Here is a 22,497-nt window from a genome sequence, read left to right as displayed (position 1 = left end):
ACACATTTGCATTGTTTCTTTTGTTGTCATCATTTGTGAAGCACATTGGGTTGCCCTTCTGTGTATGACATGGGCTATAAAAATAAATGTGACTTGGCTCGACTTGACTTATTGTGACTGTACAAATGTATACAACAGTTCACTGTCTAGTACAGATAATGTTTGTAGAATACTGTCAGCATAGTACAAAAAAAGTGATGACAAATGTATCATCTAGCTAATGCAGCTCAAAAACGGCCAGGCGTCCCCTCTGATGGTTAAGGTGGACCCAGCTGAATGGCCAGCACCCTGGTGGATTCTGGGAGCACACGAAATGACCCACAGGTGACCCGCATGAATACCCTGCACTGTGGAAGCCAAATCATCTGGCATTACAGCTTAGTTAATTTCATACACAAAGCTTGCTCAATATGCAAAAACAGACAGGAGTGCAATGCACGCTGGGAGGGCCTCCTGACGCCCTTCGTTGACACACCGTCATAGCCAGCCCCCTAGTCGCCAAATCATCTAGTATGAATAGCCTAGTTCATTTCAGGCACAAAGCCAGCTCAATAAAGCTTAACAAAAACAAACAAAGTGACATTGCTGGTTGACACACCTTCATGGCCAGCCCCCTAGTCGCCAAATCATCTAGTATTAATAGCCTACTAGTTCATTTCATGCCCAAAGCCAGCTCAATAAGCTTAATAAAAAAAGACTAAATATATAAAAAACAAAGTGACTGCTGGTTGACGCACCTTCGTGGCCAGCCCCCTAGACGCCAAAACATCTAGCATTAATATCCTACTTCATTTCATGCACAAAGGCAGATCAAAAAGCTTAACAAAAACAAAGAAAAAAAAAACTACGAAACAAAGTGACATTGCTGGTTGACGTCACGCACCTTCATGGCCAGCACCCTGGAGGCCACCTGCGGGGAGCCCAGGCGCCGCAGGAAGTAGTCCAACACCTCGCAAGTGGTCTGCTCGTCCGCCTTGGGCCCCAGCAGCAGGTCCTGCAGACGCAAGAGGAGCTGACGCTGCTTCTGTTGACGCTAGACAGACATGGAGAGAGAAAAGGGATACTTAAGTTCGGTAACACTTTATTTTAGGGATACATCTATTAGCACTAATACAAACAATACGCCTGTATAAGTAACTTATAAGGCATGTACAAAGCAAAATCAAACATTTGTTAGACATGTATTCGCAAATGTCTTGCTCATGCACAATAAGGGATTTATTACCAATTTAACCTTAGTAAGGACATAGTAGGCGTTTGCTTAGTGCATGCCTTACAAGTTACTTATGCAGGCATTAACAGTGTATATTAAGGCTGTAACGATACACCCAACCCACGATTCGGTTTGTATCACGATATATGACCCACGGTTCGATATGCCCCACGATTTTATTATTTTTTTAAGGGAAAAAAATAAGAAGAAAATAAATTATGGGCTATATTTATATATAGGCCTATGCTTTCTTTTTGCATTTACCTGCCTACATTATTTTTTTTAGGTCTACTAAATGATGTTGCAGATATAGGCCTACCACTGCAACCTGTTCCCCAGGTGTTGACATCAAAGCACAACACAGAGAAATAAGGGATATTAGTTCACCAAGGAAAAATAGGCTTATCACAAATAGGCTTAGATCATATCATGCTGAGATGCTGACCATGTGTGAGAGACAGAGATGGAGAGAGAAGGGTCAGGGTTCCAGTATAGGTAGCCTATAACAACTGTCTCACATTGTCAAACATTATCCAATTAATATCCAAACATTAACTGAAAACAACACTGGTAATATTTTGTCAGAAAACATGTTGTATTAAGTTACTTACAGAAATGCAACACTTAAGCCTAATTTTGATGTTTAATATTTTTGAAACTGTTTTGATCGTGCAGCAGCGCACGCGCTTATACAAACAAAACTCGAAATGAACCTCAGTTATGTTCTCAGTATGCAACACGCACGTTGTCTTTTGTTTGGTTTTGTGATTTGACATTTTGAAATGGAGCATGTTTTCGCTAGGCAGGCTTTCAATGTGGGGAGGATATAATGCTGCCTAATATCCACATCGACCTCAACGTTCGCCCGACTTCAGAGACTCTTTTGAGTGTATAGAGCTCTTTCAAAGCTCTTTCAAATTTGGGCAGGCGGAGCATCTCGCTCTCTCGCATTCTTTCTCTCTCTCCGCTCAACGTCTATCTCCACTCAACAAACATCGGCGCATGCATGAATCAAAAACATCTTCACACGTTTGATAAAGCCTTCTTGGTCTGTTGTTCATTTCTGTGCTTTACCTTCCGACGTTTGCCCAAGTTTTTTGTCTCGCGGTCGCGGAGGTTGCTCAGGCAATGAATAACAACCAATGCACGTGCTGCTGGTTGGACGGAACATTTTACAGGAGAGAGGGGTGAATGGAAGTGTTACTCGCTCATGTGCGCCCCATTTCTAATTGTCTTTGAGCGCATATACAAGCATTAAGCGCATATGCAAGCATTTGCCTGCATCCTGCTGTTTTCTAGACTGAGGGGTAACAACTTTAAAAGGGCGCATCCCAATTCTGCGAGGAAGGTTCGCGATAGGGGTTCGTGGGTCTGCGTACCGCGATCCCTCGGTTCGATGCAATATCGTTACAGCCTTATTGTATGTATTAGTGCTAATATATGTATCCCTAAAATAAAGTGTTACCAAGTTCAATAACAATGCAAGCAATGGATTTAATCAGCCTTTTTTTGCAATGATACCAAACTAGTTCCATTTTGAAGAGAGGCAGGTGTAAACGACTACTGGCTTTGAAAGAAAACAATGGTGTGTAAATGTATGTCTACACCACCGGATGCTTCTTATACCTGCTTGGAATGCATGGAATCAAATGATGTCTGATAACACATGAAAAAGGTTGATTTGAACAACACCAGGGACACAAGGTAGACATGTGGATTCATCTCCACTGTCTACGTGAAAACAGCACATTGCAACTCATGCCAATGACATGAGGAAATCCTATCCTACGGTACCTGTCAATGTTTACACACTGGCAAAATGCACAGTGACAGAGACTAGAACTGGAACAAAGCCATAATAACTGGATTCAATTATCTGTTCTATACTCTACAGGAGATAGGGAGCATAGGGACACTTTGTATTGCCAGGATGGCGTGTATCTGCAAATTATCCTGCTGTCAAGAATGAGCTGAAATAAATGTACAAATGATGTTGCAGTGCGGTGCTCCGCTGCGTCCCACTCATTCTGTAGGGAAGCACCAACCTGTCTTTTCTTGGCCCTCTGCTCCTTGCTCTCTCCCTCGTCATCGTCATCCAAGGCAGTCACGTCTTCAGCTGCGTCGTGGAGCAGGAATTCACACAGGCACTGCACGGGCAGCACGTCCAAGGAGCCCTCGCTGGACTGGACCAAGTCGGCAAGCCAGGGCATCGACTGGGAAGAGGCCTATGGGCATGGAAGACATGTAATAAGGCTAAGGCTTGTTTTGAAAGCTGAACATTATATATGACTATTATTATCAACTCATTGGGATTCAAAGATGTTTGTCGAGGGGAATGACATTCAACATTGGATTCACTGGTTTAGTCCAGTGTCACATATTCCAAATGACCTTTTTTTACCTGACCAATTCAAACAGGTGTCTGGTTGAATGATCACCTGGTTGAATTGGGCAGGCACTGGATAGTAAACTAATGAATCCATATTGCCCATCACTGACTTTCTCTGATCCAACCTCCCTGATCCCAGATTGTGAAACTCATCAATCCAAGTTGTCCATCCCTGTGGAGGATGATCAACAGCGTAGGGCTGGGCGATATGGAAAAAAACCTATATCACGATATGGATTACTTTATATTACGATATATATCACGATATGTCACAATTACGTATGTTTTCAGTTGCTGTCTTTATTTTGTGTTGTCGCAAAACCGTGTTTCTTTAAAATGGGTCTTTTTATTGTACTTTTTACAGTTACATGAACTTATAGTGTGTATTGTGACAACATGATATGTAATTAAATGATATTCAATTGTGTACAACTGATAAAATTACCATCACGATATAAACGATATAGGAGAAAGGTCATGATATACACTTTTATATCACGATAACGATATATATATCGTCATATTGCCCAGCCCTACAACAGCGTGTCATTCCATCTCACCTGTCTCTGGATGATGTTGAGCAGGAAGTCGGGGTTGCGGCTGCGGCAGAGCAGGTGTCCCAGACGCAGGGACTGGTTCAGGGTCTTCACCTGCTCCAAGATCTGGGGAGGCGGCCGGCGAGGGGGACCCCTAGAGAGAGAGAGAGAGAGAGAGAGAGAGAGAGACACACACACACGCGCACGCGCGCACGCACGCACGCACGCACGCATGCATGCACGCACGCACGCACACACACAAACACACACACACACACACACAACACACACACACACACGTGGGGTGAGGATCTAGACAACTGGAATGTTTCTATTCTTGACTTAAAAGGGACACTGTGCAGGAAATGGTCAAAAAGGGTACTGCAACTATGCTGCTCACTGAAACTGGGCTGCCTATTGCCAGATTTGATATTTACATGAAAGTTTAGTGAGTAATAAACAAATATTTTCTAGTATGGTCCAAGTACAGTCATTTTTGCAGTAAAAAATGGCTATTTCTGGACATTCAAAATGGCGGACCATGGAGAAGATCCCCCTTTTCATGTATGAAAAGTGCAATTTTTCCAATAGCAAATACTTAGAATTTGATGGTGGTGGTAAGTATTAGTGAATGGGCAGCATGAATTCTTGAAATAAACAACTAAAAATCTTCTCCTTTAAGTTTAAAAAGAGGCGCTCTTATTCCATGGCGGAACTATGTTTCAACCATTTTTTTTTTCTTCATTTGTCTTTTCCAGATTCTCTAGGGTCCTCAAAGGTAGTAGTTCTGCTACAGAATTAAACTCTAAAAAGGAATCCAAGTGTGTGGACTCCTCCTTTTCAAACTTCAATCAGCTACAAACCCAATAGCTGCTTTTCATTTAACGCAAAGAACCAAAAGCTCTCTCGGTTACAAATAAATTGTTGTACAATTAACAAGCTGTTGTGTTTGATGGCATTAGTGGGGAAGGGCAACAGACACCCACACACCGGGGTCAAGGCTGGTGAACTGGGACAGGAGCAGGCCGTTGTTGTCGGTGATGGTCTGCTCACACACACATGCACTCTCACAAACAGAAACACAGATAAATAAACAAACAGACAGACAGACAGACAGACGGACCGACGGACAGACGGACATCCAGTATAAGTACTGACTGTGGGTCGAGGCTGGTGAGTTGGGAGAGCAGCAGGCTGTTGCTCTCCGTGATGGTCTGCTTGGTGGAGGCGGCGGCCAGGTGACTCTCGAAGGCCAGGATGTCCTGCTTCTCCCGCGTGGACACCTGCAGCTCGCGGCTGATCATCTCGTTCTTGGTTTCCTCGTCCGCCACAGTGCACGGAGGGAAGGAGTAGTTACTGGCAAGAGGGGGGAGAGGAGGGGGAGATTGTTAACTATTTGCTATAAATGTATTTCCTTTAGCAGCTCACATACTTGTTTTGTGAAAATGTTTTGGGGCAGGGTGTAGTCCAATTGGGGGTGTTGCAGTTCGGTTCATTAAAAGTTATGAAACGAATGACACAGTTGTCTTGTGAGTGATCAACAAAGATGAGAGTTGGTTTTGGTGGCTAAATACAACCTCTATTTTTTGTACATACATAATGTGTGCAATATGTTAAAACCTGTCTTGCGATGGGTATGGTGCGTATACTGTGTAGGCTGCTGGAGAAAAAAAGAACTCTACTCTGCTTTACTAAAATCACAGCACACTCACTTCTGCTGCGTCCATTGGTGTATATATACAAATTAGTATCATTATTATATATCAATTATATATCATTTTGTATTATTGAACAAATTGAAACAACAAGGTCTCCGGAAATGTGACGCTGACATAAGAAAATACATTTCAAATTAATTGGTTTAGACCACTCAGGCTCTGGGATAATGGTTTCATCAAAGTACCAAAAACTGTAAAACCCTATGAAGTCTACTCTACTTGACTTTTGAAGCTCTCCAACATACTTGGTCATGACCATTTCCATCAGCATCTTGAGGCTAGGGTAGCCATCCCAGGCTGCCAGACCTGAGGGAAAAGCATAGCACACAAGAAAGACGTCACTGCAATAACAGGCTACAAAAACATCCCTCAACACAGGCAGTGAAGCGCAGATAGAGAGAGAGAGAGAGAGAGAGAGAGCAAGCACGAGAGAGAGAGCACGAGTGAGAGAACACGAGAGAGAGAGAGAGAGAGAGAGAGAGAGAGAGAGAGAGAGAGAGAGAGAGAGAGAGAGAGAGAGAGAGAGAGAGAGAACACAAGACAGAAGACAGATGAGCGGAGACAACAGCAGAGGCTGTGCTGCACTGATGCGTAGTGTAAAAGCAATGTGATGACTCAGCCGTGTTTCTTCCTCACCTATCTTCTGGGGATTGAACGCAGCCACCACCAGCAGCAGCAGCCAGGCTTTCCAGTAGAGAGTGGAGATGGCCAGATTGGGCGGCTGATAGCTTTGAAATATAAAACACAAAAGAGAGAGAGAGAGAGAGAGAGAGAGAGAGAGAGAGAGAGAGAGAGAGAGAGAGAGAGAGAGAGAGAGAGAGAGAGAAGAGAAAAAAACAGATAGAAAGAAAGAAGAAGAAGAAGAAAGCAAAGAACGCATGAGTCACAGGCTTTCACAAGGCAGACCTTCCTTACAGGACAAGAAAATAAAGCACTACCAGGCCATCAGGTCACCATCAGCTGTTTCTGCTGAGAGAGCTTGTGATGTTGCTACGTCATCTTTAAAACGTTCACTCATTTGTTTGTCTCCGTGAGTAACTCTTGGTAATGGGTTAAGATGTTCCAGATGACGTAAAAAGTGCACCCACTATTGATAGCTTTAAATCCAAACTCAAGACAAAGCTGTTCTCAGATGCTTTCCCCTAGCTTAAATTACATATTCTTATTATTATTATTTTTTTTTTTTCAATGTTTATTTTATTTTATTATTATTTTTAACTTGTGTTTCATCTCAATGTTTTGACTCTAATCTATTTCCTTCTTTCTTCCCTGATTCCTTTCTTTTACATTTGTTAACTTTGTGAAGCACATTGAGTTGCACCTGTGTATGAAATGCGCTATATAAATAAACTTGCCTTGCCTTGCCTTGCCTTGCCTTTAGGGCGTCTACACAGTCTGCGTCAGGCCCAGCAGATGACGGAAGCCCGGAGGGGGCAGTGATGTCAATGGGCACATTTTCTTCCCACATTTTTATTTGTAGTATCGTGTGCAGTGCCCCTGCATCATGAACATTAAAACTATTTTTGAAGGACTATATTTGAAGGGCAAACTATTATTTGAAGGACTACTGAAGGTTTTTTGTCACATTTTTAAAACACACTGTTTTCATTTTACAATCCACTCCAAGTAGAGGGCGGTAGACGAGTCAGCAAGGAGAGAGAGAGAGAGAGAGAGAGAGAGAGAGAGAGAGAGAGAGAGAGAGAGAGAGAGAGAGAGAGAGAGAGAGAGAGAGAGAGAGAGAGAGAGAGAGATGGGTGTGTGTGTCTTCTTACCCAGCTGGCAGCTGGATGTTCTCAGGGTGGTGGTAGGTGCACAAGTTCAGCACCGCATCAATCAGCTGGATCCTCTCCACCTTCAACACGTCCATGTCTGCACCAGACAGACACAGACAGGAAGACGGTTCGATACAAAGGCAGGGTAGCAGACACAACGAGTGCATTCCAATATAGTGACTTCCATCCTCCCTTGCTCACTTGCCTGCTTGTGACCTCACGATGACATCAGAAAATTAATTCAATAACTTGAAAAAGCACAATGCTAACGCCATTTCCTCATTTGCAATCGGGATGGTGAATGAAGAACAGCTCCCCCAAAAATTGCTGTGGCTAGACTGACAGCGGGGAAACTTTATTGTTTTCTCCACGGCGGCAGGGTGTCAGCAAGACGCGAGGCCACAAGCACAAGTGGAGGACGGGAGTCCGCATATTGGAACGTACCCCACGACGGGTATACAAAGTTAGACAGATGTCAGTCAAACAAACGTACAGGCAGAACAACACCCAATGACACAAAGACAGACAGCCTGAAAGGTAAAACGTACATACAGACAATAAGTCATATGGAAAAGTCATAGGGAAAAACAGACAGACAGACAGTACAACAAAGTGCCGACTCCGACGATTGAACAGCTGGACTATTGCAACACATGCCCTCAAAAGATGTTTTTGCATTAGTGAGCAGGATACAAAATGGGCTTACCATGTACAGGTATACATGTTTTGTTTTCACAAAATGTAAAATGTTCATGACTAAAAACTTTAAAAATTCCATGCCCGGCGCGGCTGAGCTTGTCACAATGCTTGACTGGCATGCAGACTTGTACCAGTCACAAGTTACACAGTCAAAAGATGCTGCATGACGTAAGCGCTCATTCACATTCACATTTAATTCCCCACAGGTTCCAAAAACAGACAGCACAGATGTTCTGGCCTCCCCTTGACACCCCCCCTTACAATCTTACTGTGCCGTCTGTTACCATGCTCCGTAGGGACTAGCGTGAGCAACTGTGCATCTGTGTGTATGTGTGTGTGTGTGTGTGTGTGTGTGTGTGTGTGTGTGTGTGTGTGTGTGTGTGTGTGTGTGTGTGTGTGTGTGTGTGTGTGTGTGTGTGTGTGTGTGCGTGCGCACGCACGTGTGTGTGTGCCTGTTTAATGACTAATGCTTCCTTTTCTCTGGTAGTCTATAAACGGCTTACGATAACCCTGCCTGATGAATGAGCACATCGGAACACGGCATAATGTGACTGACCGGGACCAATAGTCAGCCCAGCCAGCCAGCCTGACTGCCCTGCCAGCCAGTTAGATCAGATCAGATGAGCCTGTCCTGCGGTCAGCAGCAGTTGGTGTGCATTACATTACACCACAAGACATGACATGACTAACCGTCGGACATGGCGCCCGCGGCACGCTTGACCAGGTGGTCGGCCAGCTCCATGGCGTCAGCGGGGCCCAGGGGCAGCTCCCGCGACAGCCCGATCACCAGCACGCGCATCAGGGTGTCCTCCAGCAGCGGCACCTCCGAGCACAGACGTAGGAAGAAACTGCCAACGCAACACATCCCACAGAAACATATTAGGACAGTACTGAATTCCCACAACTTTTTCATGAACAAATTCAAGCACTTTTCAAGCACCTTCAAGCACCAAATTTTCAGTTTTCCAGCACCTTTGATAGCTCGCAGGAAGGGGGTGTGGGGGTCCTCCCCCAGAAAATGTGTTTTTAAGATGCAATTTCCTGCATTCTAATCAATTTTAGGGTGTCGAATGGCAAATCCCATCTGACATCTCACTCCCTCAGATTTTTGGCGTACTGAGTTTGACTTGACACAAATTTCAAGCATTTTCAAGCAATTCACCAAAAATTCAAGCATTTTCACAACCTTGAAAGCACTTAATTGAAATTCAAGCATTTTCAAGGAATTCAAGCACCAGTGGGAACCCTGTGAATTATCTACCTATATTAATTGCCATGTTCATATTATACTTTTATATTATGTCATCATTACACCATATTATACATTAAATTATACTCCATTTTACTATGGGGTATATTGTATTATATTACATGTTTGACTATATTATATTTCATCATAATATATTACATTAAATTACACTGCATTGTATTATTGGACATTATAAAATCTACAATAAAAAAATGCATGGATTAAGAATTACCTCCAATTATATAATGCACACACACAAATGATTTGCATCGTCTGTAAAATAATTAGTAGGAACAGGCAAGCAGGGGCAGACCTAAGGTTTAAAATAAAACGTGCAGCCAAGTTAAATTTAGACATTCTGTACACTGCATTCAGAGACAGACGAATGGCTTTTGCTGTCTACATCAAACATGGTCTCTCATGGTGTGTCAGTTGAAATGAGTGCTGGAGCGAAAGCTTACTTCCTGTCGCTCTCTGGAGGCCAGTTGTCCCACTTGTAATAAGTCTCGGGCTGCTCTGTGAAGAGGACTTTGTGAAGGCTTTATGAGAGATAGAGATAGAGAGAGAGAGAGAGAGAGAGAGAGAGAGAGAGTGTGAGAGAGAGAGAGAGAGAGAGAGAGAGAGAGAGAGAGAGAGAGAGAGAGAGAGAGAGAAATGAGAGAGGAAGAAAAAAAAAAGATGAGTTCAAATCCCCAGACAATTGGCTGCCACAATTGACAGTAACAAATTTATTCCAGACTAATTTAATTTCTTAATTTCATTAATTATCTTCTTCAGTGCTGGTGGTCTGACTGACTGCCATGTTGTGCAGTACGTTTTGCTCGTAAAAAACTAGGGCGGGTGGAGTGGAGAGAGTGAATACGGTAATAATGAATGCATGCAATTTTATTTTGAGATGATGGACGTCACGAGGCTAGATGATGTACAGTATGCAATATTGTTTGTACCAGTAGACAGTCATTTGTTGTGTACAATTAGATAATACAAAATTAATTAGGACCTTGAAACTATATTGTGCATACCATAGTGTGTATCCTTTCTCATACATACAATATCATATTTAAAATGTAATGATTGCATATGTAAATCAAACTGAAGATGTGTGTGTTATTGTGCAGCAGTACCAGTGGACGTAGTCCTTGGCCCCCAGCTTGCTGATGGTGGGAATGACGCTGTGCAGCCACCACACAGCATCTCTTTGGATGGCAGCTATCTGGTTCTGGAATGACCTCAGAACCTCCAGGTCTGCAACGAAATCGCCCATGTAAATGCAAACGCACACACAAATGCACACACACACACACGCAGTCAAGAAGTGGTTTTCAGCCTCAGTCCACAACCACGAAGGACCTTCACCAAACTTGACCACTTGCTCAGTTAAATTGAATGGTATGTTACTTGGTCAAATGCTGAAAGGGGTGATGGGAGTGGGGGTGACTTACTCTTCTTCTCTCCTTTGTCCCAGGCGACGCCAGCCTCCTTGACCTGAGCGTTGATGCCCAGCATCATGGAGACAGTCAGCAGGTCTGTCACCTGGATCACAAAGCGCTCCTGAGGAGCAGCACAGGGACACGAGGAACAGTCAGCAAACACCATTGAAGAGAAACATCACAGTGTATGCGGCATGCTGTAATATCTTTATTAACACCAGACCTGTTATAACAATATATGTTTGAATAAAACACGTAGACCTATAAAAAAAAAAAATATGCATATGTATAAATAGTAATTAAGATCATTTTGGCGAAGAGATAGACAGATATCGTTTCATTCATTGTCACTGCAGCAAAAGTTTGACTGTGTGTGCCCTCTCCAGGAGTCTGACCTTGAACTCCATGTCCATGTAGGTGGGCTCCTTCCTCTCCTGCATGAGGCCCAGGCAGAAGGACTGGAAGTTGATCTCGTGCTTGGTCTGCTTGATGATCTCCCGCAGCAGGGCCCGGGAGGCCCGCAGGTAGTCGTCCTTATTGGTCAACAGGTCCTGGAACACCATGGCCAGGAACTGGAGGCAACAACAAAAGGTTTTTCAAGTGAGGTGTCAAGTCAAGTCAAGTCAAGTCAAGTCGGCTTTATTGTCAACTTCTTTACATGCACGGTCATCAGGGCTCTAAATTCACTTTTTTGTCACCAGTCAAAATGGTTTGTAGATGTTAATCTTACTAGCCAAGCATACACTCACTAATGGGTCAAAGTCGGCTAGTGAGTTGGTTTTTCTACCAGCCAAAGAAGTGAAAAGAAATCCCGCACACTGTCCATTCCACCAACAAACTTTAATACAACGTTTCGGTCATCCGACCTTCTTCAGGTGAACTTTACCTGAAGAAGGTCGGATGACCGAAACTTTGTATTAAAGTTTGTTGGTGGAATGGACAGTGTGCGGGATTTCTTTTCACTTCACTGACAACCCGGCTGGGATAACATCCTACGCACCTGCCCAACTACAGAGGTGTGCAAAAGCGTCTTTATTGAACTGATTCTACCAGCCAAAGAGAAATTTCGCCAGCATTTGGCCGGTTGGCTGGTGTTAATTTAGAGCCCTGCTGGTCATACCAAGAATTTAAATTACGTTTCTTACCTTCTCATGCAGACATAGACATACTTTAGGTATAGACATAGAAATAGACAATAAGATATACAGGAATGGTAATGACATGATGGACCGAAATAACAGCTTCAACAGCTTCATGAATCGTCTCTACCTTATCAATTGTCTCTGATGACAAGGAAGAGAAGGAGAAGAGAGCAAACACAGACACGCACATGGGTTCGAATACTGCTGAAAGTAGTGTAGGTGATGCGCGCACATCCAGTAAAACAGGTGCTGGATCAAACAAACGTGCGTAAAAGAAGAAAGGAAATCCGCACACTGTTACTGCTCACTGATTTATTGAACACAACGTTTCGACCTCAGGCGGTCTTCGTCAGGTGTATAGCTGTTTTTCGAATACTGCTGAATCATCCGACCTTAATGAAATTTTGGGGTAGGCTACATTTTAAAAAAATAGTTGTATGCCGCATTCCAGGAAGCTAGTGTACACAACATGGGTCCAACTTGTAATGCTATAACCAGTCAAATGGCATGTCATGTATCCTTGTTGCATAACCCTACAGAGCAGCGGTTCCCAAACTTTTCCCCCTGCGCAGCCCCTTTTACATTTCAATGTGGTTCGTGCACCCCCTAAGCAAATGATGCACAGCCGCACATTTTGGGCAATCTTCATTTCCAATAGACCTGACAGTTTTTTGGCCATCATTAATGGAACTTGTTGCATAACAAGTCTAGAAGTTATAAAAGACACTTCAGCTGGATCCTTCCAGCATGCAATTCACCAAAAAACAATTACAAACTACGTAATGTTCCTTAATTTTTGTATAAAAACCCACATCTCAGCCATTGCTCTATTCAACTCGTGCACCCCAGTTTGGGAAACCCTGCTACAGAGGATTGTTGTATTTCCTTCTGTTTATAACCAGATTAGTTTGACCTCTATGACCCTCTCCAGTGGAGGTGAGATGGGAAAAAAAACAGATTAAGACTCGAGATCAGACAACACAAGGCGCTTCTTTAAGCCTTCCCCACCCAAACACTCCTGTCTACTGCAAGGCTAAGGCACCTAAGCTCCATCATCATGGCATGCCTGTGAAATCCCATCAAGCAGGAAATGCCAGCAGTGGCAAACGCTGCAAGTTGATGAGCAAGCTCAATGTCTGTCTGAGCGTGCTCCAGATATAGCATGAGTCCGGGAGTGACCCAGGGGTCACTCCATGGTGTTCCTCTCCTGGTCAGGGAAGTAGTTCACAACACAACACCAGACACCACAACACCCACTGATTACGTATGGTCCAAGTAGAGTCATTTTTGCAGCTAAAAATGGCTATTTTTGGAAATTCAAAACGGCGGACCATGGAGAAGATCCCCCTTTTCATATATGAAAAGTGCAATTTTTCCAGTCATAATGAATACTTAGAATTTGATGGTGGTGGTAAGTATTCATGAAAAGGGTAACATTAGTGAATGGGCAGCATGAATTCTGGAAATAAACAACTACACATCTCACACAGTGTCCCTTTAAGTATCTCTACAGTTTCCTGTCCCGGTCCTCCTCACCTTGGGCGCCTGCTCTGGGCTGTGCTGCAGCACCGTGTGCAGCACCTGCATGTTATTGGGGTTGCGGGCGTTGGACAGCTCGTTAAAGATCACCAGCTTCACCATGGTCCCCAGGTTATCCCTGTGCGCATTCAGGAGCTCCCTGTGAAACACAAACACCATTAAACTGCGAGACCGAGGCGACCCACACATGACAAGGCAATAACTCTTTTCAGTCCTCTCTGTACGGGGGAGGGGAGGTGGTGGGAGTCAGGGGTCTGTGCGAGTTCACTTGCAACGCAACAGCTGGCAAAATAAACGCCTTAGATTTTACTAACTGAGCGCAAAAAAAGTTGGTTTTGAAGACTGAATAGTGGGATCTGGTTCTAATAGTGAGGATCCAGCATCCTGTCAGGATTACAGCATAATCACTTTCCTGTGGTCATCTCAGTTGACCACATTTATTTTGCATGACTGTCAAAAATCCTTTCCAATCGTCTGTCCCAAACCAACAGGATGAAAAGTGATGCCATATTTCCAACCCGACAGAGCAACACTGTAATGTTCCCCCAAATGAGATGTTGATTTGGGCCAGATAAGATCGACATGGTTATGTTTCTTGTCTTCATCTACCAAGCCACAGAGGAGAATGATGACTGGCTGTGGTTGTGGACGACCGAGACACGGCCTGTTTGAGCCACGTTTGCACTGTTAACTGGGATCGCTTTGGTACCATTGTACTGAAATTGTGAATTTCAATAAACCTCCAAGTAACATGAAAAAGCACTGCCGATTGTGTCATGTTTGTCATGTCTGTTTTCTTTGCTAAGCCTAAATGGTGATTTCATTTTGATTGTGACCCACTAACACTAATTGTATAGTAGAAAATCAGCTGAAAAAGACACATCAACTTGCATGTAATACATGTACCAGCTTTCATGCCAATATTTCTTTTTCCAATTAAGACATTTGTTCCAAGTGTCACCAAACACATTTCCCATACGACAGACGAATTTGATACAGTGAACAAGAAATATTAGAATATTTTTAAGTGTCAGGTGGAACCAGCCCACAGCTTGACCTAGTGGTTTACCATCCAGTTAAAAATGAAAAAAAAAAACACACACAACAGCAGACAGGTACAGACCTGACACACAGCATGTAGTGGTTGAGGAGCACTTTGGGCTTGAGGCGGATCTTGATGAGGTTGGAGACGACCTCCATGTCGTCAGCACCATGCGAGTTGCAGTTCATACACAGAGACATCAGCAAGTCCTGAGCTGGGCGAGTCAGCTACAACAACAGGGAGAGCCAAAAGGATCTTTAAAATACAATTGTTTTTTTTTTTCAGAGCAATACGTTTTAAATAGCTTTTAACTAATGATGTATTGCTATTAGATGGCCCATCAAACATGAACAATGGTACTGCCCTATTACATTATGGAAAGATGTGCTATTGCCAGCATTTGTGGTTAATAATACATTAACAACAATGCTTGCCTATTATCTTAGAGAGGCATACATTATGTCTTTCAATTATGACTGGCTGTTGGATGCCTCACCATGAATCTAGGCTCGGCTAGGCGTTTCCCGCCACAGCATAGGGATTACACACAGTGCACAATGTGGGGAATTGGCCAATGTTTATTGACATTTTATAGTGTGCTATGTGAGGAATGCGCCTATGAAACCAATACCCAATGGGCAAAGCCTGACTATCTGTTGTAAAATTGTCTAGTATTGCATATTGCAATGAATAGTTTTGCTTTGTATTGTCCAGATACAATTACATGTCTCAACACTGAGGAACAAGCATCTGGTTGCATTACAACAGAAGTTTATATTTCAAGTTTACTTCCAAAATGAAGCTGATTGTAATTCTGACATGACTAACACCTTAGGGTTTTGCAGACACATTTGCACCCTCAGCCAATTAGTATGCCAACTCGTTAAAATCGGTATCTTGAGCATTGGCAGTGCGCAGGAAAGCTCGATCAGTGCATTAAAACTACTCAAATTGGATTCACCTTGGTTGTTCAGCACAGCAGTCACATCTTTAAAACTGACAATGATTCTAAATTCTGAAGAACTGATTTGGATTCCAATTCGGATTCTAATTCTGGTTTTGGACTGACCTTGGGGTTCTGCAGCCACATCTCCAGCCTCTGCACGGCCATGAGGCGCACCTCCTTGTAGCCACAGGTGGCGGTGAGCAGCCGCAGCAGGTTGCGGGACACGTTGTCCATGGGCTGCCGCCGGTTCAGCTGGTCGCGCAGCACATCCAGCACATACTCCTCGACGCTCTCCGCCAGCTCCTCATACCTGACAGGATAACAGAGACGCGCACACGCACGCACGCACACATTGTAAAATTGACATGTGACATGGTCTGAATAGACTTACAACAAAATGTCCAAGAATTAAATAAGAAATTACTAATACAGGTATGTTATAAAGAGGAATATAGGTGCCTCGTTCAGCCTCCAAATCAGACTCCCTGATAAAGGTAACAAAGTGGTGCTCTGACTGCTACACCACCAAAGACCCAGGCTTGTTGGCATGACAGTCATTGTGCAATCAGACGCCTAGTGATGGCCACTCCATCACAAAATTCAGAAAAAAAAGGAAAAATGCAAGCGTTCATTGTTTTGATTTCTCATGCTTGTACTGAAGTTACAAAATTAGCAACAGTTCAGCATGCAACTTGGCGTAAAGTGTTCTTTAAAATAACTCTGGAACAAAGCTGTGCTCCAAAGACCCTTTGCCCCCTTGTGGTGGCATACCTGGGCATGACCTGTCCGTCGTCCTCTGGGCTGAGTTTCTCCTCCGCTATGAGCAGCTCTGCCTGGTTGTCATCCTCGTCTGGAGTGGAGGGGTGTGGACTGTTACCTGGACATAAGAATGAGGAGTTCAGACAACTCTCCTGATCACTGTGTGTCGCATTCAATTATTATTATCATTGTCCAGAATGATGGCCTAAGTACTGTAACCTGTATGTGTTTTGCAGCAGGGAAACCAGAGAACCATGGAAACAAATCATGTTGAGATGAATATCTCTTGTACACATCACATTAGAAAAAAGACAGGACGCAGGAAAAAAAATGGGGGGAAAAAAATCAAAAGAAAATATAGAAATATAGAAGCAAATACATAAAACAAGATTACACGTTAAGTGCAAGGAAGCACAAGCCCAGAGAAAATGTCTAACAGAAATACTGCAGCTCTCTAATCTCCACTCGCTCAACGGTACTTGTCCGTATACAGATAGCATGTCTTCCTCCGATTCATTTGAGCTGAGAAGTACTGCATTTTGTCATACTGACGTTGAGACATAATTTGCTTGCAAGTTAGTGCTATTCAGACAACATATACTGTGCCCTCCATAATTATTGGCACCCCTGGTTGAGATGTGTTAAAAGCCTTAAAATAAATTCAGTGTTTATTGCAGAAGAATACTGTCACACTGAAAATTGTAGGAAAATGTAGCCTTCAACTCAAATGAATTGTAAGAAAATAAAAAAATCCCTGACTAAAAAATAATTATTTTTCATTAAATCACAATTATTGGCACCCTTACCAATTCCCAGGAAATAAATATAATTGAAGCATTTCTGTCATTTCTACAGTAGTTTACAAAGTTTACCAGAGTATGTAGGAACATTTAATTAGTAATTCATCACTTCCTGTTTCCCTGGGGTATAAATATGACGTGACACCGAGGCCATTTCTCTTATCCACTCTTAAACATGGGAAAGACCAAGGAACACAGCATACAAGTGAGGCAGATGTGCGTCGACCTTCACAGGTCAGGCAGAGGCTACAAGAAGATTGCGAATCAACTGCAGCTGCCCATATCCACTGTGAGAGGAATAATTAAGAAGTTCAAAACAACTGGAACAGTGGTAAACAAGCCTGGACAAGGACCCAAGTTTATTTTGCCACCACGCACAGTGAGGAGGATGGTAAGAGAAATCAAAAGATCTCCAAAGCTCACTGTTACAGAATTACAACAAATGGTAGCATCCTGGGGTCACAAAGTCTCCAAATCAACCATCAGGCGCTGTCTACACGCCAACAAGCTGTTTGGGAGGCATGCACGGAGAAAACCTTTCCTCACTCACAATCATAAACGCAAGCGTCTGGAGTTCGCCAAGCGGTATTGGGGCTTCAACTGGGACCGTGTGCTTTGGTCAGATGAGACCAAGATTGAGCTTTTTTGCAACAAACACTCTAAGTGGGTCTGGCGTACCACGAAAGATGCGCATGCTGAAAAGCACCTCATACCCACTGTGAAGTATGGGGGTGGGTCAGTGATGTTGTGGGGCTGTTTCGCTTCCAAAGGCCCTGGGAACCTTGTTAGGGTGCATGGCATCATGAATGCTTTGAAATACCAGGACATTTTAAATCAAAATCTGTTGCCCTCTGCCCGAAAGCTGAAGCTGGGTCATCACTGGGTCTTTCAGCAAGACAATGACCCTAAACATATGGCCAAATCTACACAGAAATGGTTCACCAGACACAAAATCAAGCTCCTCCCATGGCCATCTCAGTCCCCTGACCTCAACCCCATTGAGAACCTGTGGGGTGAGCTGAAGAGGAGAGTACAGAGGAGAGGACCCAGGTCTCTGGATGATTTAGAGAGATTCTGCAAAGAGGAATGGCTGAAGATCCCTCTTTCTGTCTTTTCCCATCTTGTGAAACATTATAGGAGAAGATTAGGTGTTGTTTTGTTGGCAAAAGGGGGTTGTACAAAATATTGACACCAGGGGTGCTAATAATTGTGACACACATTATTTGATGTCAAATAATTTTTTCTTTATGTGGGATTTTTTCCCCACTGAATAAATGCACTTGTATTGAAGGTTGGATTTTTCTCTTTTTTCCATTAAGGTCCCATATTATTTAGAAAAAAAATAAAATAATTGGAAGCTAAAAAACACATCTCAAGCAGGGGTGCCAATAATTATGGAGGGCACTGTAGAACCTCACTTGTGTTCATTACAACCTCACATCACCTGTGCCCACGCCACGTCATCTGGAAATTAGGGCTGTGCACTATATCAAATTCATATCGTGATATCAATTTTGCTGTCAAACGATCGCAGCAATTTTTTGTCATTTGTCCACTGCCAAAAGGCAGGCTGTGCTGCACACAACACATTCCCCTCCATGAGCTACTGCGAGCGCAAAGCAGACCTGCTAACCAACTCATGCAGAACACCATTGAGTGTTCCTCTATGGCTCTCCACTCATGCTGCTGAAGGGAGGGAAGATTGTGAATTGTTTGACACAATTTTTTTTCTTAAAAAAATGTGATCTCAATATTGACTGAAACAATCGATATATTGATTTTTCCCCATAATTGAACATCCGTATTGGAAATCATAGTGCACTGTCTGAGCCCCTGTCATCTGGACCTCCTACCTGCGCTGAGGTCTCCTCCGGAGCGGCCCGTCTCTGCCTGCAGCAGCATGCTCTTGGGCGGCATCTTGGTGCCAAAGGCCGTCTGGATGTTGTCCACAAACGTCTTGCAGTGGGAGCTGTCCACCCATATACGCTCTCCCAAGGAATCCTCAATGTATACCTACTCCAGCAAAACAAAAGATATTTCGGTGTGAGTCCTCAGTTCCAATGGTTGTACAGCACTGTAATGAACAGTGGGTTTGCTGAACGTTCATGAACAAAGAGGAATGCAGGCAAGCACAGGAATCACATGGCTGAAGTAAAAACCTACAACTTCACAATGCAAAACACCCACAAGACGGGGGGTTTTTTTGGGAGGGGGGAGTCATCATTCCAAACCCGCAATGCATTCATACACAAATACTGTCGTCAAACACATAGGTCTACTCTCAACATGCACACAAATCCACTCTTTTTTTCAAATCGTCTTGGTGGCTTAAATTTATTTAAGCCACCAAGACGATTTGAAAAAAAGAGTGGATTTGTGTACATGTTGAGAGTAGGCCTATGTGTTTGACGACAGTATTTGTGTATGAATGTATATTGTACTTCATGTTATGCTGTCCTTGTGTACTCTATTGTGTATGCTGCTTTGTCTTCAATGTTGGCTGTAAACTTGTTTAAATGGTGGTGGAAACAAATTTCCCCTCGGGAAATACAAAGGCAATCTAATATAATCTTACTACGCCACAGCAGACAGACAAAGGACAGAAAAAGGAAGCAGCAGCTGCTCACCTTGACAAAGATCTCTGGCCAGTTCTCGTCTTCTTCATAGGCTGCCATGAGCAGGTTGCAGGCCAGCACAGACACCAGGCTGTTGCCTTTGGCCTTGAAGTTGATGGAGGCGTCTCGTCTCAGCAGACTGCATAACGCCTGGAGATTATGAAAACAAAACAACAATTAAAAAAAATAGTCCTAGGCCAGCCGTCCTATTTCATGTGAAAACCCTCCCAAAAAGCAAACCCATTTTAATTTGGACTGGCAGACCAACTGACATAGCAGAGTTGCAGTATGTGACAAGGAAAACGTCACGTGCAGTGCCTTCTGCAATGCTGTGATATAATAGCCCAGTAACTGAAACCAGACCCTTACACTATTATTATTTGTGAACAATGATGCTGATTTCATGTTTAACATTATGGCTCCTGTAGCGCCCACAACGTAGACATCAGTGGAGCACACTCTCTGTACTACTGTATGCTGAATGATCTGAAAAAGAGTCTACCAGTCAACCATGCCAACAGCTTGACACAGTGTAGAAATAATAAATGTAGCAAAAAAGGCCTAGTTTACCAGACTCGTGATGGCAATTATGGAATTAAAGAATCAAGCACTCACCTCAATCACACCCTCAGTGGCAAAGACGTTTGGCTTGATTTTGGCCAGGAACATCAGGCTAAGGAAGAGTGTGGAGTCCGGTTTGGCCCGATTGATCTTGAGCTGTTTCACGGCACCACAGAGCACCCCCTCGATGCGGTCATCATTGCCCTCAGCCTCCGCAGCCTCAATCTCATCCAGAAGAACGGCAGGGGGAACTACGAAAGACAAAAAAACAGATTGATCATCAATTTTGCTGAGATTTCATGAATATCACATCTAGATGCATTTCTCGGTCGTAGCAATATATGAGGAAAGTTATTGGAATTTAGAGAATTTACCAATTGGCACAAGGAACCATCAAAACTACAGCCATCACCATCATTATCATTGCCAGAAATATCGTTTTATCATAACTTACCTTCAATAGGAACAACAGACGGCTCCTTGATTGATGGAGAGATGGCTCTCTTATCAACGGCTGCAGCGTCTGCCAGGCGTCCCAGTGCACTTATGGGGGGTGTGGAGGACAGCTTTGGACGCTTGGCCAAGCTGGAGAGACCCGAGGAAGAGGGGAGGGCGGAGGTGGTCTCTCTCTTGCGGTCAGACGGCAAGCCTGCTGAAGTTGGTTTCAGGAGGGCAGGTGCTTTGGGCTCACTAGCTGAACTCTTTGACCCCAGGGCAATGAAGTCTCCTGGTGGAGGGTGGCCTGGAACACATGTTGCACAAATGGTATGGAAAAAAAACCCATTCTCGTCATGTTTTTGGTAAATAAACTGTTATAATAGTGCAATACTGTTAAAGATGATAATGACATACCTGAGGGTTTTGCAGCACTAGGCCGCCTGAGTGTTGTAGGTTTTGGTCGATTCATTGTGACACTTCAACATCTACTAGGGATGCTGGAGGAAAAGATTGACAGTAACATCATTACCGTGTTATCGGGCCAGAATATGTACATTCACCTTATTGTTACAGCTACAGCTTTGCTATTGACGAGTAATTTTTTTAGAAGTTCTGAACTGCATCCTACTTTTGGAAGACAACACCACATCCACTATTGGTGAGTTGCAGGCTAATACTTCCAACTGATCTGCTGCAATGTATCTGTCAATAATACATTTATAAGTCGATATTGTGCGTGATTTGCAATCATATACAACACAAAACACATCGATTTGCACATATCTTGCTTGAGAAGAAAGCTTTCTATTTCACGAAAAGGAGTAGCTTGCATGTTCACAGCTAGCTAACCAGGCTAACTCCACTGATAATAGCAGCCGCTCACAAATACGACACTAGCTCTAAGCTACGTTGAAGCTTCAGATATGTGTTCCATGACACAACCCTGTGAGATCCATGTAAGAAGAACCAACGGGGAAACAGACACAGAAGTTTGTAAATTAATATAATACGACAGAAAATAGACAATTACAATGTTTCTCACTGTGCCTCCATGTTTTCTTCAGAGCGGAAGCAATGCAGCCGTGTCTAGACGGAAGTCCCGCCCATTGATAGACAAAATTGGCAACATTATGTCACTTCAAAAAGAAACAATCTTACAACAAAGTTACATAAGTTAAACATGTATTGATACAAAACAACAAGCAAAAAGTAACAGAAAAAAATAGATAAGGAATGTCTGGAGCAGTAGACTAATTTACAGGACACCCTTAAGATGCAGCCATATTACCAGTTTTTGCATGCACTTAAAAATTGTGGTGGTTTTAGTTTGTCTGTTAGGCTATAATTTACTTCAATGCAAAGTAGACATTAGAATGTGTGGGTAATTTACATTGTGAACACTTTCCCACACAGTCTGTTCAGTTCAGCAAGATCAGCATATAGGGCTGTTGGCAAGACTCTGGGTGGCACTGTTTCATTTGAAAGCCCAGGCCAGTTCCAAGAATCCTCACATTACAAAATGATGTCAGGCATGGAAAGAGACATTACTGTGCCTGCCAGACAAAAGAAAACAGAACTCTTTACCCAGACGAGAACACCACAAAGCACACACTGTAAGGCTCACCCCGAAAACAACATGTGCTTCGATC

At 43.3% G+C, this 22,497-nt stretch overlaps 1 protein-coding gene across 4 annotated transcripts in view; it reads right to left on the bottom strand.

Moving 5' to 3' along the window:
• ints1 (integrator complex subunit 1) overlaps positions 1 to 21,945 on the bottom strand; it is a 54,759-nt gene extending 32,814 nt beyond the window's left edge. For all 4 annotated transcript variants that reach the window (XM_063185923.1, XM_063185932.1, XM_063185947.1 and 1 more), the window contains exons 1-22: positions 21,879 to 21,945; positions 21,263 to 21,345; positions 20,865 to 21,152; positions 20,465 to 20,661; positions 19,862 to 19,999; positions 19,088 to 19,247; positions 16,447 to 16,552; positions 15,799 to 15,985; positions 14,811 to 14,956; positions 13,685 to 13,826; positions 11,402 to 11,578; positions 11,019 to 11,127; positions 10,701 to 10,821; positions 10,038 to 10,115; positions 9,018 to 9,175; positions 7,629 to 7,725; positions 6,493 to 6,584; positions 6,102 to 6,162; positions 5,297 to 5,494; positions 4,163 to 4,292; positions 3,259 to 3,438; positions 884 to 1,033 (exon numbers count right to left, since the gene is read on the bottom strand). In XM_063185923.1, the coding sequence (XP_063041993.1) occupies positions 884 to 1,033; positions 3,259 to 3,438; positions 4,163 to 4,292; positions 5,297 to 5,494; positions 6,102 to 6,162; positions 6,493 to 6,584; positions 7,629 to 7,725; positions 9,018 to 9,175; positions 10,038 to 10,115; positions 10,701 to 10,821; positions 11,019 to 11,127; positions 11,402 to 11,578; positions 13,685 to 13,826; positions 14,811 to 14,956; positions 15,799 to 15,985; positions 16,447 to 16,552; positions 19,088 to 19,247; positions 19,862 to 19,999; positions 20,465 to 20,661; positions 20,865 to 21,152; positions 21,263 to 21,317 (2,970 nt within the window). In that variant the 5' untranslated portion in view covers positions 21,318 to 21,345; positions 21,879 to 21,945. The remainder of the gene's footprint in view (positions 1 to 883; positions 1,034 to 3,258; positions 3,439 to 4,162; positions 4,293 to 5,296; positions 5,495 to 6,101; positions 6,163 to 6,492; positions 6,585 to 7,628; positions 7,726 to 9,017; positions 9,176 to 10,037; positions 10,116 to 10,700; positions 10,822 to 11,018; positions 11,128 to 11,401; positions 11,579 to 13,684; positions 13,827 to 14,810; positions 14,957 to 15,798; positions 15,986 to 16,446; positions 16,553 to 19,087; positions 19,248 to 19,861; positions 20,000 to 20,464; positions 20,662 to 20,864; positions 21,153 to 21,262; positions 21,346 to 21,878) is intronic.
• Positions 21,946 to 22,497: the final 552 nt, after the last annotated feature.

This window comes from Engraulis encrasicolus, chromosome 2 (genome assembly GCF_034702125.1).
Source record: "Engraulis encrasicolus isolate BLACKSEA-1 chromosome 2, IST_EnEncr_1.0, whole genome shotgun sequence".
Taxonomy (NCBI): Eukaryota; Metazoa; Chordata; class Actinopteri; order Clupeiformes; family Engraulidae; genus Engraulis; species Engraulis encrasicolus.
The sequence above is the reverse complement of the archived record's forward strand: the minus strand, read 5'-3'. Positions and strand labels throughout refer to the sequence as shown.